The sequence below is a fragment of the Mugil cephalus genome, chromosome 5 (assembly GCF_022458985.1).
Source record: "Mugil cephalus isolate CIBA_MC_2020 chromosome 5, CIBA_Mcephalus_1.1, whole genome shotgun sequence".
Taxonomy (NCBI): domain Eukaryota; kingdom Metazoa; phylum Chordata; class Actinopteri; order Mugiliformes; family Mugilidae; genus Mugil; species Mugil cephalus.
Window position 1 is genome coordinate 6,284,297 of NC_061774.1, and position 16,132 is coordinate 6,300,428.

The 16,132-nt window shown below is 43.0% G+C and overlaps 2 protein-coding genes across 8 annotated transcripts in view; one reads left to right on the top strand and one right to left on the bottom strand.

Moving 5' to 3' along the window:
* Nucleotides 1-9,035, top strand: part of atp8a1 (ATPase phospholipid transporting 8A1) — a 98,560-nt gene extending 89,525 nt beyond the window's left edge. For 6 of the 7 annotated variants that reach the window (XM_047584813.1, XM_047584815.1, XM_047584818.1 and 3 more), the window contains 4 exons: nt 1,134-1,222; nt 1,593-1,685; nt 3,537-3,628; nt 6,397-9,035. In XM_047584813.1, coding sequence (XP_047440769.1) covers nt 1,134-1,222; nt 1,593-1,685; nt 3,537-3,628; nt 6,397-6,494 — 372 coding nt within the window. In that variant the 3' untranslated portion in view covers nt 6,495-9,035. Of the gene's footprint in view, nt 1-1,133; nt 1,223-1,592; nt 1,686-3,536; nt 3,629-4,984; nt 5,292-6,396 lie in introns of all 7 variants that reach the window. The other variant, XR_007112818.1, reaches the window with a different exon arrangement.
* A 2,786-nt stretch (nt 9,036-11,821) lies between these two features.
* Nucleotides 11,822-15,416, bottom strand: shisa3 (shisa family member 3). Its single transcript, XM_047584408.1, has 2 exons — nt 14,536-15,416; nt 11,822-12,946 (listed from the first exon to the last, which is right to left on the bottom strand). Exons 1-2 carry the CDS (start codon nt 14,804-14,806, stop codon nt 12,357-12,359), a joined length of 861 nt encoding a protein of 286 aa, XP_047440364.1. The 5' UTR covers nt 14,807-15,416; the 3' UTR covers nt 11,822-12,356.
* Nucleotides 15,417-16,132: the final 716 nt, after the last annotated feature.

The following is a 16,132-nucleotide window of genomic DNA, read 5'->3' on the forward strand; positions in this document are numbered from 1 at the left end:
GCCTTACAGGAAGGACACTGTCGAGGGGCCTCAGCAGTTTAAACAAGTGACACGTTACAAAGCAATGAGTGCGAGTTTTGCACTCTGACATGTAATGACAGATAGTTTCAGTGCAGCGAGCCAAAGCAAACATCGTCCTCACACAGAAATCTTGAAGCTTTTGCCTTCACCGGGACGATGCACTGTCTCCTCAACTCTCAACCCTCAACTCTGCTCCAAACAGCAACTTTGTTACACATAAACTTAGGGTAAACTTTTGACTTAAAGAAGTTACGTGACAGCACTGAAAATCATCTTAGTTTGAACTTTTATTCAACTCCACCAGAATGTAGTTGCTGAATACAGTGAGCGGCACCAGTACTAGTTTTCAGGGGATTTGTATGGAAAAACATTGAACATCACACTAATGTCTTGTGTTTTTAGAATTAAACATAATTGTTAGGTGCAGCCCAACAATGAACTCTAAAATCAAATTCAAGCCAAAGATAGCAATATATTACAGTGAGCCTTTTCATCTTTGAAACCCATTTAAAGTCACTGACAGGAGCAAGAGCCTGGAGCCCATCCAATGAGAACTTTTTCTGCACATATTAATCTCTGGAATCTAATATTGAGCTTAAACTCTCATAATCACAGCTGTTGCTCCTCATCAGCACTCACTTACGTCGAGTAGAGGGCGTATTGAATGCATCGTTAGGAGCACCTCAGATCACGGGGCTGCGTCTCCTGAGGTGTATCGACAGGAGATCTCAACGCGACACACAGCTCAGCTGTTTTCCTTTGAAAGGGATACCACTGTCTAAATACATCACAGGTACTTCCTCCTCCCTGAAGGGCAGAGAGGTGGAGGGGATCCAAACAAAAACATGGTATCATTTAGTCATGGTGGATTAACCCACTTTGAGCCACTTATTTGGGCCCATCTTGCCTCTATTTCCACAATGTGACTGTTTGTTTTGGGGATCTTTTGTCATGTATGTGTTTTGATATGTGGCACGGCAGAGGATGGTAATGGTTGCTTTTTATCAGGTGCTTTTAAAGAGCCCTTCTTATGATCTCATCCGTATTTGAACTCTGCCTTGTCTATGGTAACCTGAGAATAAGTGCATATATGTGTGTGTTGTGTGTGGCAGGCGAACATGATGTTCAGTTCAGGAGTCTTCTGGATGGGCCTGTTCTTCATCCCAGTCACCTCTCTGGTCTTTGACGTGGCCTACAAAGTGTGAGTCCTCTCTCCACTCGCCTCGCTCATCATCTCTAATACACATCCAATATGGGAAATGTCTTCCAGAATCTCTTCTATCTTTGAAAGAAATTCCAGCCCAACTTTTTGTTGAGACTTCCCACGAAGTCTAGCGTTTCCAATCTGTGAATACTCCGCGGCAAATGTTTGCGTCTGTTCTGGGTCTGGTTGACATCAGCCCACAGAGCTTCAAGGTGCCAGGAGCAATTTTTAAAGTTCGGACTTTGATTTCCAGATCTAGTCTGAGCAGCTTGAATTGGACGGTTAGGTATTTTAATGTCGGTGTAAGGAGGTTCTGTCATTTTAAAGCATCTGCAAATTGATTCTGATTCGCCTGTTTGATTTACAGTGTGAAGAAGGTGTGCTTTAAGACCCTGGTGGATGAGGTGCAAGAGCTGGAGGCTTTATCGAAAGACCCTGGAGCAGTGGTGCACGGAAAGAGGTACTGTTACACATTGCTTCACCACTCCTGTCTTTTCTCCATGATTTTAGATTTACATAATATGATTGGATTAATGATTCGCGAGACTGTTTGGATTTGTTAAATGATATCATCATTGTCACGATAATAATTTGTCCCATAATTCAGTTTAAAATGCAGTCATTCTCTGCACTCATTTGTCACTTTGTATATGTTCTAATGTTGATACAACAGTTTAAAGTGTTTGTGCTTAGCAGCACGTAACACTTTGTTTTTCAATCTGGGATGTATAGGACATTTAAAAGAGGAACTCTTTGAGCTTCAATAATAGTCTCTATTGTGGAAATGGAAATTTATGCCACATTCATGGCACATTGGATTTTTTGTAATGAAGAGTTTCCGACTTGTACGTGTGTGCGTGTTATAAAGTTGTAATTCTGTTTGGAAATGTCAGACTTTTTTTTTGAAAGCTGAACCCTGGCATTTAATTCAGACGTGCCTGAAAACCAAGTGAACGGCCAAAGTGAGTTGTTCTCCACCATCAGTTCCATATGCTATGTTTTCCTCCGCTGCCAAAAGCCGAACCTTCTGCTCCACTATTACATTTTCTTTTGATAGTTTTTTTGGTGGGTCCACACAGAGTGTTTAGGCAAATGTTTTGCAGAAGTCTGCAAGATGTTTTTTTTTTTTTTTTTTTTTTTTTTTTTTTCAAAATTTGGATCCCTTCCATCTTTGAAATCCCACACGCAATATCTTCCAATGCATATCACTTTACAAAATTTACTGAACTGATTTATTTGTGTCTTTAATATTATGATCAGTAACAAATATTTTTTTCTCTCCCATATTTTGTCACAAAACATGTAATGTTATATTGATACAAAGATCCATTTTAAATCAGAAGATTAATTATATGACAAATCACTGTATTGATAAAAAACATACCTCAGTCTTCCTCGCTGATTTGCAGCGTTGCTCACATGGCTCACATTAACACTCTGGCAAAATTACAAATTTACGTTGTCTCACAGTTTGAGATCTCCCACCTCTCTCAGGGCTATTTCCAAATTCTGAACTTTGTGGAACAATTATCTACGTCCTCCCTGTCTTTCAAAATACGCACTATTCTGCTGCCAAAAATGTTCCTATGTGGGCAGGAGAAAACTCAAAATTGCTGCTAAATTGCAAGAGTTTGACTGTAATGTCGGCAATCATGGTATAAGTGTGGTTGTCGGCTTTTTTTCTCTGCAAAATACTGGACGTCTAATTTTAGAGCGACGGCCCTCAGATATTAAAAACATTTATTATGAAAAGGTATTAGCTGAGGCAGGTCTGCTCTGCTCTGCTCTCTGGCTCTATCTCATCGGCATGGAGCAGATCAGTGTGAGATCTCCTGCTGGCTGAAAGTGATCCTGCTGTCTGGCCTCTGTCCCGGACCCAGCAGGCTGCAGCGCACACACACACACACACACACACACACACACACACACTCACACACGCCTACAGAAAGAAACATGCGGAGATACAAACTGAAATATTCTCTTGGATGTTCGTGTGTAGGCAGGCACACGCAGACATCTGCTGTTACGCACATCCGTTAGCTTTGCTTCGACGCCTTTTGGCCGAGGCGATACCTCAAATATTTCACTCACACACTCCCGTTGTCCGTCCCTCTGCGTCTCTCTGCGTCCCTCCGCGTTGGTGTTTGTACCAGCAGGTAAAGTGGTTGGCAGGTCCTTGCACTCTGGAGGTGCTTGGACAGCCGTGATGTATGGGTCATTAAAAACGCCTGTGGTGCTCTGCGTACTGCTAACTCACTGAATGTTTCTCTGTGTGTTGTGTGTGTGTGTCTGTGTCTGTGTGTGTGTGCAGTTTGACGGAAAGGGCCCAGCTCCTGAAGAACGTCTTCAAGAAGAGCACGGTCAGTCTGTACCGGTCTGACTCCATGCAGCAGAACCTGCTCCGTAAGTTACACAAATGTCTCTCTTGATTTCTTTTCAGTTTTCTTTCTTTCTTTAGTTTTCATTGCTTTGTTTTATTTCTATTGCTTTCTTCCAACATTTTTTCCTTTCTTCCTGCCTTCCTTTCTTTCATTGTTTTTCTCTCTTGCTTGTTTTCTTTGCCCTTTTTTCTTACGTGCTCTCTTTAATGGTTTCTTTTGTTTTCTTGATTTCTTTCCATCTTTCTTTTAAGCGTTCAGAGAGAAGGCACCAGCCCATTAGTTTATCCAAGTCACATTAATCTGCTCCCAGATATGTTCCTTTTTGTCAGGGGAACAAATTAAGCATCCACCAACACATACTACCTCTCCAAATAGGGTCACATTTTATCTGTTTTATTTTCATAAAACCTAAAATATTAAATGTGGCAAATGGCCACATAATTTCCTGTGCCCAGGGCAGCAACACTCACTGCATTTACATGCACAGCTTAATGAGCTATGCTCAAAATTCAGCTTTCCGAATGATTTCCTTGTCGCAATTTACATGCAGTGGAGAAAATCAAATAACTGACGGGAACCTGTCCTCCTCCACACTAGGTGGTGATATGTGTCTTTTCAGCGGCCTCCTTTCCAGTTGACATATTATGTCATATAATAAACAACTGGAGTCGTAACAGTAGATCTTTTTAAATCTTGTAAGTAATGTGCGCGCTACTTATGGTACAGATTCAGCACTATTCCTCAGGTGGTTCTTCCTGCCAGCTCTGTTTACCTTCTTCGTCCGTGACCGGCTTTCTTGGAAGTTTTTTGTTCCACACACGTGTTGTCTGGTTTTACTCCAATTAAGGCGTATACATGCCAGGGTAAATCGATTTCCAGTGGCACTATCTGGATGTCTTAATGGGATAAGGAGAACGGAGTAACGTATTTACATACGCTTATATTGTCCAGTTAAAGTTGGATTAAGGCAATAATTTGTTTTTTTCACGTGCATGTAAATGTATTAAGACCTTTGTCTCTAGAGCTGGACTTTAATCACAGCATTCTTAGTGAGTTTGCCAAAAAGGAATTGCTAATGAGAGCTTTAATTATTTCTGGGTTAGACTTAAAGTCACAGCCATAATGCTGGCATAATGCTCATATCTGAATGAAAATCACTGACCAGTGAAATCTCAAATTTCTTGACAGAAACAGTTAAAAAAAATACTTAAAGCTAACAGAATAAAGTATTTTTATTTGTAATAAACATCAAGCTCAAACTCGGGTGTCACAGTGAAACTTTCCACTGATTGTCAGCATGGTGTTTGTTTTTCTGTTTTTCTTCTGTTCTTTTCTGTCTTTTGTCTGATCAGTTTGTTTTTTTTTGTTTGTCTCATAGGTGGGGATGAGACCGTTGTTGTGTGATTCCTTTTTTAAATTCATTACTCAAACCTCACCCCGTTTTTAAATCTCCAGCCCCTCTGTAGCTCCCAGATAGACAACACTCTCCTCTCTACTTGTCTCTGACTTCCTGTCCTCCCCCTGGTGTGCCTCCGTGTGTCCTGAGTTGAGCTCAGTAGAGCCAGATAACGGTGAAATGATGAAATGTTGCGCTGTTATTCCCCCACAATGCACTCGCCTCAGCGGGGTCCTTTGAACTTGCCCGCTGGCCTCCAGGTACAGAGCGAGTCATTTGACACCTGAAGGTGAGTCAGGGGTCAGAGGTCAGGAGAACCCCGTAGGAGAGTTTAGGTGTTAGATCATAGAGCAGGAGATAAAACTTAGGGGGGAGGTGTGATGTTTGTGTTTGAGCGTGCTTCATTTCCATCACAGTTATTTTATTAACCTGAAATTGTGGGAAATATGCTTATTTTCTTAGAGTTACACGAGAAGATTGTTATTACTCTCACATCTGTCTGTTCTCTTTGGGCCTTCTTTGTATTAGCATTCACGTTACCTTAAACCTTCAGAGCAGAGTGTTCTTCAAAACATATTGTTATATATGAAAAAAATATATATAAGTTGTTGTATAAGCTTGTTGTCTCATCTAAATAGAAATGTTAGCTGGACAGTAATCAGTATCTCAACACAGTGAATATTTTTTTGTTTTATCACGCTGAGGACAGATTTAGTTTTGCTTTGTATGGTTAAAATGTCTGTGAGAGTTATCCAAATAGCTTGAGTGCTGCTGTCAGAGACCTTCCTCTAATGAACTGTCAGAGAAACCAGCGTTTGAGATAAGTTCAAACTGGAGCCAGCCACAGCCAGTAGCTTCTTAGATAGATAACGACCTTAAAAAGAGTTGATGGTATTTCTTTTTGAATAGAGAGCGTGACGGCGAGAGGAGCCAGCTCTGACTAGATTCTAACAGCATTTCTATGTTGTTGTTTCACCTGGAAACATTTGTCAGTGGGGAATATACAATAGGGTTGCCTAGTTTGAGATCAACTGTCCGCAAGGATGAAATTAAGTGATGTCTTCCAGCAGATGCTCATTGTAGAAAAGAAACGGTTCCTCCTTCAAGCCAAAGTAAAAGTGTATGTATGTTAATTTGGTACAGGTCCAGCCCAGCTGTTTCCCTCTGCTTGCATTTCTTTTTACTAAGCTATGTTGCTGCTACTTGGTCACGTGTTTCCCATACAGATGTCAGACCTGTATCGATCCTCTGCAAGAAAGTGAAAATAGGCTTATTTCCCATAAAAGACAACTTTTGATTTTATTTTGTCGATTCATTTATTTTAAATTTGTTTTCATATGTTTTATTTGATCTGTAATTTGACCTCCCATCTAACTGCTGCATTTCATTTTCAGATGGCTACGCCTTCTCTCAAGACGAGAACGGAGTGGTGTCTCAGTCTGAGGTCATCAGAGCGTACGACACCACCAAACAAAGGACCAACGAGTGGTGAGCCGCCGGCCTTCTTGTTCCCGGCCGGTCAGTTCGGAGCCACAGCAGCTGTTTCTAATGGCGACATTTGAAGCTCAGCGGTGGTGCGAGCATGTGCCTCCAGCACTGAAGAGGGGTTTGGGACATGAAACGGACTGAGGAGAGTGACATTGTGTAGTCTTTGAAAAAGGGAAAAAAAAAAAAAACAAGGAACAAAACAAAATGTGTTCACTATCAGCTGTAGTTGTGTGTCCAGCAGACATGATGAGCACTGTGCTTTCTTAGCAGTCTGTGGTCTGAAGTTCTTCACTGTTCTCGCTCAGTTTGTCGGAGTGAACCTTTCTATTCATTTGAGGAATGACAGCTTGTAACGCTGAGCCAAAAAGCCTAAAATCATTGTGTTAAATTGAAATCAAACTCCTAAACACTGTTATTATAAAAGTTAAAACACTGGACAATGAGTCGTTTTAGAGGATTTGAACTTTTTGAAGGATTGCCAAAGAGCAGTCGTGTATACAATCGTCCAAGTACTAGTGAATTCGGAAAAACCAAATATAATTAAACTCCTGAGTGTACTCCAGCACTAAACAGACCACTTCAGAGCAGACGTTTGTAAGATTTTTCATTTTCTTTTTGCACTTAAGGTAAAGCCTTACATTTGCTCATGCCTTCGTCCCTTTTCTTTACTTTTAAAATGCATTTCTGTTCCTTTTTCGTTTCGTTTTTAAGTATGAAGATATGTGCCTGGCTTTTCTGTATTTACCTTTTTTTTTTCTTTCCTTTTTTCTTTCTTTTTTTTTTTTTTTTTAGAAGTTGCCTCCTGCAACAGACAGTAGTCCCACCATTTTTACAGCAGAGGTATTGCTCTTCACCTACAATAGCATTCCACACATCAATCACTCCTGTTTCAACAACAATCACAACGGTGCCTACATAAAAAAAACGTTTCCCTCTTAGAAGAAAACGACGGCCAGGAATAGTTTTTTAGCCAGCTAGCTTAGACCAGTGCTCCACACACACCTACTGAAGACAAACCACTGTCTCCCCACCACAGTATTGCACTCCTTCAGTGTGAAAACTACAGATTTGTTCCTGCACAGGTGAATCGGAGGCTCCCTGATTGGTCTCGTCGAAGCTGACAGTGGTGGCAGTGTTTCCCTTAAAATGGAGATTTTATCCTTCTAACATAAGTGCCATTAGCTTAAGGGAGAGAGAAAAAAAAAAAACATCAGCCAGGAAACTCCACCACAGTATCAAAACTACTTTGTCTCTATAGTTATTTTGTGGATTTGTATTTTTATATTGGAGATGTATGAATTTTGCATCGACTGGCTTTGTAATGAATCGTCTGTAACTTTGAGTTTTTTCTTCCTCTGATAAACTGGCAGGATAGAATAGATCTAACGAGGAAACTGAGCTTTCTTAAATGTCTTGTTATTATTAATATTAATATTGTTACAGCTTGATTTATTTATAATTGACTACTTAATGTCTGTGTGATTGCTTTCTTCTCCCTATGGGAGATCAGATTTCTGATGGTGTGAGTGTCAGTTTATTGCCTGCATGTGCATGTGCTGTGTGTGTGTGTGTGTGTGTGTGTGTGTGTGTGTGTGTGTGTGTGTGTGTGCGGGTGTGTGTGTGTGTGTGGTATGTGTGTGTGGTATGTGTGTGTGGCACCTTTCTGTGGATAACCTCTATGTATGCACTGCATGTCTGTGTCCTCTGTGTGAGACTGAGAGTTTCAGGTGCTTCAGTCCTGTCGGTGTGTTTATTTTATTGTGTACGAGTGTGTGTGTATGGCTGCGTGTGTGTTATGCTTGCTCCAGTTGTCCGTCTGCACGACTCCAGGTATAGCTATGGTGTACTGCTGTGTGCGCCGATGCATGGCCCGTATGGGAACGTGAGACTGTGCGTTATGATTGTGTGTTTGTGGTCAAACTCTCGGCCTCGACTGTGGGAGTTCCTGACGCTCGGCTCGCTTCGACAGGAGATGTTGCACAATGCACTCGATGTACCTTTCCAGTTGTGGATATCTGGTATTATCTTGGTTTCGGTATATGATTTCTCTTGAGTGTACATGTCTGTAACTTGTTTTCTTCATACAGTGAACTTCTGCTTTACGGGAGAGCTCTTTTGTGTTTATTTCTCTCTGCTGGTCTTGACCGTGAAAACGTAACCGGTTGTCATCTCATCAAAAGTTTGCAACCAGCTGAATGTGGGTGTCGTCGTCGTGGAAGGCTTGGACTGTTGCTTTCTTTTTTTTTTTCCAGAAAACATAAAACACACGTTGTTGTCCGTGACGGTCGTGGGCTGCATGAATGGAAAACACAAACCGTTCTCTGAAGTGTTAACTGTACTACTTTGATTCTCCCTCGAGTGTTGATCACTTAACAAAAGAGGAAAAAAATGCACCTTTAACTTTTCTTTTGGATATTTGGTTCCTTTCTGTCGTTCTGTTCAATGATTGTTCTGCATGTTGGGACTGCAAACTTATAAGTGTCGTCTTTTACTGCCATGAAGGACTACTGAAATAAACTTTACAATCATGGAGGAACAATGGGAACATCTTTACTAATTCTTGAGTGTATTTGCAGATTTGTTATCACTGTGTGTTGTTGTGTCTGCGAGCTGCGACAGACGGGACAGAAAACCTAAACAGGAAAAGGCAGGGAGAACCATCAGACTGAAGTAGGGCAAACAAATCATATTAATAGGGTCTTTATTTGTTAGGAGCATGGAGTTTAGATACACGTTTCCTTATGCTATCACACAGATTTTTACTCATGAGTATCCGGATTAATTTATGTAATTCAAGCAGTCTGCAAAAGTATTTACTTTTGTTTTTGTGTAAGCAGACTCGCCAAAAGAAACTCTCTCCATCTTTTTAAAAATAAGTTATATCTTTGGATTTTAGGTTGGGCTACAGTCTCAATGTAATTTATTGCATCAGTATTGTCAGACATTTTTCAGACTCTTTGAAGGGCTCCACTTTGAAAAAGCAGACCAAAGTAGCAACGTGGCACTAAAGCAATGAACTCCTGTGGATGGGTAAGTATCAAAATACAATTTAGGCATCTTAAACATGTGTCTAAAAAAAAAAAAAAGAAAGGTCAACACTCACCGGCCACTTTATTAGGTACACCTTGCTAGTAAAAGGTTCCACCCCCTTTTGCTTTCAGAACTGCCTTAATTCTTCGTGTCATACTGTCAAAAAGGTGTAGGAAACATTCCTCAGAAATGTTGGTCCATATTGACATGATGGTATCACACAGTTGCAGCAGATTTGTCGGCTGCACATCTATGATATGAATCTCCCGTTCCACCACATCCCAAAGGAGCTGTATTGGAGTGAGATCTGGTGACTGTGGAGGCCATTGGAGTACAGTGAACTCATTGTCATGTTCCAGAAACCAGTTTGAGATGATATGAGCTTTGTGACATGGAGCATTATCCTGCTGGAAGTAGCCGTCAGAAGATGGTCCACTGTGGTCATAAAGGGATGGACATGGTCAGCAACAATACTCAGGTAGACTGTAGCATTTAAACCATGCTCAGTTTGTACTAAGGGGCCCAAAGTGTGACAAGAAAATATCCCCCACACCATCACACCACCTCCACCAGCCTGAACCGTTGATACAAGGCAGGATGGATCCATGCTTTCATGTTGTTTACACCAAATTCTGACCCTGACACCTGAATGTCACAGCTGAAATTGAGACTCGTCAGACCAGGCAACGTTTTTCCAATCTGCTATTAGTCTCAGTTTCCTGTTCTTAGCTGACGGAGTGTCACCTGGTGTGGTCTTCTGCTGCTGTAGCCCATCTTCTTCAATGTGTGGCATGTTATGCGTTCAGAGATGTTATTCTTCATTCCTTGATTGTAACAAGTGGTTATTTGAGTTACTGTTGTCTTTCTATCATCTTCTCCAACCAGTCTGACCATTCTCCTCTGACCACTCACATCAACAAGACATTTTCGTCCAGACAATTGCCGCTCACTGGATATTTTCTTTTTTTCGGACCATTCTCTGTAAACCCTAGAGATGGTTGGAGAGAGTTGGAGACCTTACTGTTATATTGCTCCCTCGAAAGCTGCCAAACTATTTTTGCTTTGTAGATGACACTCTTCTATGTAATCGGTACCTCAATCAGCTAGTAATAAACCGGACAAGGATCACACCTTCATACAACCCAACTATTTCTTCTTAACTTTCCAAGGATTTAAGTCAGTGTTGATTTGTCCACGCCTGTGGTTACTGTTGGTGACGACAAACACTTGTCATGCAGCCACTTTGTCAGAATTAAGACAGACGATCAATGGGTTTACAGTTTACAGTTTAGCAGGTTACCAAGTTCTCATTTGTCTCTTTGAACGTTCTCGTTCGCAAAATTTAAACCTGATCCACTCGCAAAATATGGCCCAAAAGTGCCAAAAGCTTTGTTCTTGTTCTGCGGACACATTTCTGAGAAAAGGATTGCAGTGGTTTCCTGGAAATAAAAACTACTAGTCAGAGAGGTGTTGCTGGAAAAACACAGTCTCCCAATAACTGCATATGATAACATGAGCCCCTTGAGAACTTTAATATATTCTTGAGCTCATTATCACAGTAAAAGAATGCATGACTTCGCTCTAAGGAGTGAGTTTTAGACCTGGAAATAATAAAGTTGTTATAAAACCGTTGAGACAGTTTGAAGTAAAAACATTCAGGGCGAGGAGTGATAACCAGCTTCCTAACTTTTAGGAGAAGGTTTTTTTTTACAAAAACCTGGCAAAGACTTAAAGGACTGGCCCTGTCAAAAAGATTTAGGAAATGTCATGAAAATGTGTTCATAACTTGTGTTTTCTTTTTATAAGCAGAGTGTGGAATGTGATAAAAAAGTTCAAATTGACTGCCGTGGGTCTGAACAAAAACCGAAGAAGCCGACACTGGAACCTGTCACGCATTCATCATGTAAGTTGTGTTGTAAGATAAAAGACTTTTAAATCGGCAAACATCCTCAGAGCGAACAGCTTGCAGGTTTCGTGAGACGCCGATCGCCAAGTCTATTTCACAGTCAGGTAACTGAGGAACAGAGAGGTCTTTGTCAGGATTTTGCCATACCTGCTGGTGCAACCTAAACCTCCGCTTCTGGGCCGAGTTGTTTTTAACACTGTGACCATGCTATGCTCACTGAACACTGACAATGACTGATCTGAACGCTGCATTCCTCCTGTGAAGCCTGGCGCGAGAATGAACGACAGGTAGGGAGCTGCTGTGCTGTGTTGTGCTGTGCTGTGCGGTGATGATGGGGACAGGACGTGATTTTGTTTTTCGGTGTCAAAAACTCAACGAACATCAGCGCACAAACGTTACTGAGATGACATTTATTTGCTGTAAATTAGAGAACGAATATGACAACCCTGATCTGGGAAGAATACCTGTACAACATTTTAGAAAATCCACAATTCCTCCAAAATAAAATCCTTACAAGGCCTTTTCGATTGTCAAAAAAACATAATCCCCTGGTTTCCAGAGCCTAATATGCTTCTAATAACAATGTTCAGCAGAGTCTCAGCAGTAACAGTCATATCTGCTCTTCATCTGGAAACTTCCAACCTCGCGATCATGTATAAAAAAATAAATGTACGCCACGGAGATCTGTTTATGATAGAAAAGTGCATCACATTCTGAATTTCGCTGCCCCTATCAGGTTGTTCATGCGTCCTGTGTTGCAGATAGGGGAGCGCTTCAGGTCACGCTGTCCGACCGAGCTTTACTCCTGGTCCTCCTGTCTGCGTTCATCGGCCGGGCCTTTCCCTCCGCCACCTGAGTTGCCCTGTGTTTATCCTCGCCAGCCCTCTAAAAATCTTGTAATCTCTCCCGTTTCCCCTGCTGGGAGCCCTGTCAGCTCTGTCCAAAGTCGGCAAAGCCCTTGGCCGCTGTGAAGGCGTCCGGCTGCAGGGGGAAGAAGTACTGCTGGGGCAGGAGGAAGCTCTGAGAGGGGTGCGGGGGCATGGAGGGCTGGTGGAGCTGCAGCTGGGTGTGGGTCGAAGGATGCTGGATGCCTCCTGCCATGGGTGGAGACGTGTACGGGGGAGGCGGAGGCGGAGGCAGAGTCTGAGGGGTCTGGGCGGGAGTGGAGGCCGACGAGGAGATGGTGGCTGACACCAGGCAGCCGTGCGGCTGCTGCTGCTGCTGCTGCTGCCCCTGACCTCCGAGGGAAAACCTCCGCATGGAGCTGCCCCCTCCGGCCGAACTGGAGCTGGTGGTGGCCGTGCTGGACTGTCGCGAGGGCGCGCGGAGGCTGGGTGGAGCGGTGGTGAGGATCATGGGGATGGTCTCGCCCTGGCAGCTACGCAGGGAGAAGCGGATGGGCTGCTGGGTGGGCTGCTTGGGCCGCAGACAGGTGCAGCAGTAGACGGCCACCAGCGAGCCGACCACGATGAAGGAGACGAAGATGCTTCCTACCATCAGGAAGGGCACGTAGATGGGCTCTGAGGGGAGGAGACACAGGCGGGTTAGGATCAGAGCCCAGGACACAGCTCTGTGTAAATAAAACATTCATAGAGGCTCTAACTGTAACTTTTAAATGTAACGTATCCATTAGCATACACATATGAGCTTCTGTTTTTATGCATATGTTGTGATGCCACTGGAAGACGAAAAGTTGACTGCTGCTTAAATCATCTTAAATACTTGGTTAGTCACCAGGAGCTTTAGCCTATCCTGCTATTTGTGGTGGATAGCATTAATACTGAACCTTTATAATTTCTTTTAAATCCTTCCATCATTCTGAATAAAACAGAGACACATTCCTTCTGCAAACACAAACATCTCAAGTTACACTTTATGAAGGCATTTTTCACCCGGGGAGGAAATCTACGCTTATTTGTTTTAATGAGGGAAAATAGGAAATTGTGAGAGCTCACACCACTCAGTTCAAAGCTTATGGGTTTATCCGTTCGGGAAATTTAAAGAAAACTGCTAAAACCTCTGGGTTTAAGGCAGCCTATTATTAAAACCTCCACAAGCAACAGAGGGTTAATGTAGCACCTTGACACCGGTTAAAGAAGCCGCAGAAACGAGGTGCTGTCCCCCGCTGTTGTGATTGCTTCAGCCTGAAAATTAGCGAGCTGTCACAGTGAATGTGCTTTATGTGTGGCAGCACAATAGGCCTGCTTGTGTGAGAAGGTTTTGACTCTGGAAAACATTCCTCAACTGTAATCCGGCTCCGCTTGATCAAGTTTCGTGCTAATTTCTGCTTCAAAATTTTGAGGAGAATTTGTTTTAAGAACATCAGTTTGAGCGGCCGACGGGCCGGGTCACCAGAAACTCATCCAGCCTCCGTCTTTGCGCCGATAACGATCTGGAGTGTGCTGAGGTCAAACGAAGCCGCAGCAGAGGAGATAAAAGCAGGTGGTTGAAACTGGACTCTCTGGCTGACTAACGCTGAAAGCACAGCATTATACCAGCGATAATTCAACAGACGTCAGCTGCATTTAAAAGGATGTCAGCTACTTCTAAGGGAGACATTCTTTTCTGGACATCGGTGTCTATTTTAAAGGTGGAAATCCCTGCAACTCTTAACGCAACAGACATGAACACGTTCCTCGGTGGGAGCTGAATTCTGGCACAAATTTCCACATTTGCTTTCCAAGAAAACTTTATAGTCTGTAAAATTCCCCATGATTTTTTAAAGCAGAACATGGTGGTCAAGTTGTAGGAAACCGCGCCTGTGAAGAGCTTTTCTTAAACTCAACCAGCTATGTTGTGTTTGAATTTTCATCTGACCTCTGACCTCTCCAAGAACATCTGCCCTGACTTTAATAAATATAAATATGCAGGTGTGTCTGTGTATTTAAAGTTTAAATGCAGTTTATTTGAAGATTAACTGTTAAATTAAAAATTGAAAAAAAAAAAAAAGTATTTATTTTGCTATTTTCCATCCAGTCTAATTCAACCCAAAGCAGCTCTTTGGTGCGAGGTTTTGCTTGAATTACACATAACTGTCAGTTTAAAGGAAGGAGACTGCAATCTGAGGGTCTGGCCCCTAAAAACAAAAGTTTTAAAACGCTCAACTTACGCGCCGCGAACTCGGTGTTGTCCACCTCCCTGTCGTTGGTGCAGCTGCCCTGGTCCAGTCGCGCGTCCACGGCCGCGCAGCAGTAGCGCAGAGAGCAGGAGCCACAGCACACTGTGGCGTCCATGGTGTCAAAGTCCTCCGGACACTGAAAGCCCTCATGATAATTCCCATTAGAGTCCAGCCAGCCGTGGCAGTACTCTCCCTGAGCGTCCGATATCCGCAGATTCCAGGTCAGATATCCCAGCAGCAGGCAGTTCAACAGGCGCACCATTCCGGCGAGCCGCTGGGGTTCACGGTTCCCTGCGTCCTGTGAGGGAGGAGGGGGACGGGGCGGGGGGCTTCGGCTCCGGGACCCCGAGTCAGCCCGAGTTAGAGACTCTTCATTGAGACAGATTGACCAGAACACAAACTCAGCGCCTTCATCCAAACATGTAAACTGATGCCACCGTCATCTCTCCCGCTCCTAAGCCGCTTTGAGGCAACAGCTGCTGCTCAGTGTGAGGAAAATCCTTAATTGAATCCTGCGCGGTGCGACCAAAACGTGGCTTCAAGTTAAAATACCATTAGTGAACTTTCCTCTGATCCAAACGCGCACCAGCAGACCGACGCCGAACAACTGGTCGGAGTTTCCCTCAACTCTCTCTCTCTCGTAAACCTCCTGTGAAGGTCCGGGGACGTCGGGGCTGAAGTTGTGCGCCCACCCCGCTGGAGAGGGGCTGCTTTTGTAACTCGTTTGTTTTGTACGCGCGCACGTAAACCCCCATTAACCGGACGTGCGCGACCACGTGATGCCAGTTATTCTCAATTTATTTCAGTTTTCTTCCACAGCTCAACCAGCAGCTTTGAATACCTGAACAGGACTCCGACTAGAGGTGCTTCTCCCCTTTGTCATCGTCTTTACATTTCAGAAAAAAAAAATCACGGTGTCTTTTCTAGGCCAGTCTGTAGACACGATAGCGGTTTGCTACGGCTGCACTGCATGTTCAATTTAAATAATTGCTTATACAAAAAAAAAGGAAATCACTTTAGACAGTTGATCCACGGGAGAAATTGCTTGGCCACAGCTCAGTACATAAAAAACACCCTTGAAAACCACTAGTAAAAAGAAAGGTGTAAGATAGTAAGGACGATGAATAAGTACAATTAAAAGTAAAGAAACTAATAAAATAGTATGCAGACAGACACAAAAGTACAAGAAATAGAGACAGAAATAAATATACACCATATAGAAATTTATGTATTACATTTCCTTACAAACAAATTCAGCTAAAATGTCCTCTTTTAAATGCCAAGGTTTGCGACCAATATCTGCAAACGGCACACCACCATCATCTCAAGATGATTTTATTTTCTGCAAATGCCCGCTTTGATAATAATTACTTAATTATTACTCTTCAATATAACCTTTTGTTATTTGCTGTATTACTGTTGATTTTAACATCGATGAAGCCTGTGCATGTGCCTGATGCTACAGGAGGCTGGTGAGGCTGGTCAGGAAGCAGAGACCCGCTGACAATCAGCAGCGGCTCTGTTGAAAGCTGCTGATGCGGCGCCCCCTTGTGGCGCTGCAAACTTTTAGACCTGCTACAGATGTTAC

Bases quoted from the DNA above. Each gene is read 5' to 3' on its own strand.
- shisa3 (XM_047584408.1), bottom strand. From the start codon at position 14,806: ATGGTGCGCCTGTTGAACTGCCTGCTGCTGGGATATCTGACCTGGAAT. The intron at 12,947-14,535 runs GTAAGTTGAGCG...TCCTCCCCTCAG, and splicing joins CAACACCGAGTTCGCGGCGC to AGCCCATCTACGTGCCCTTC.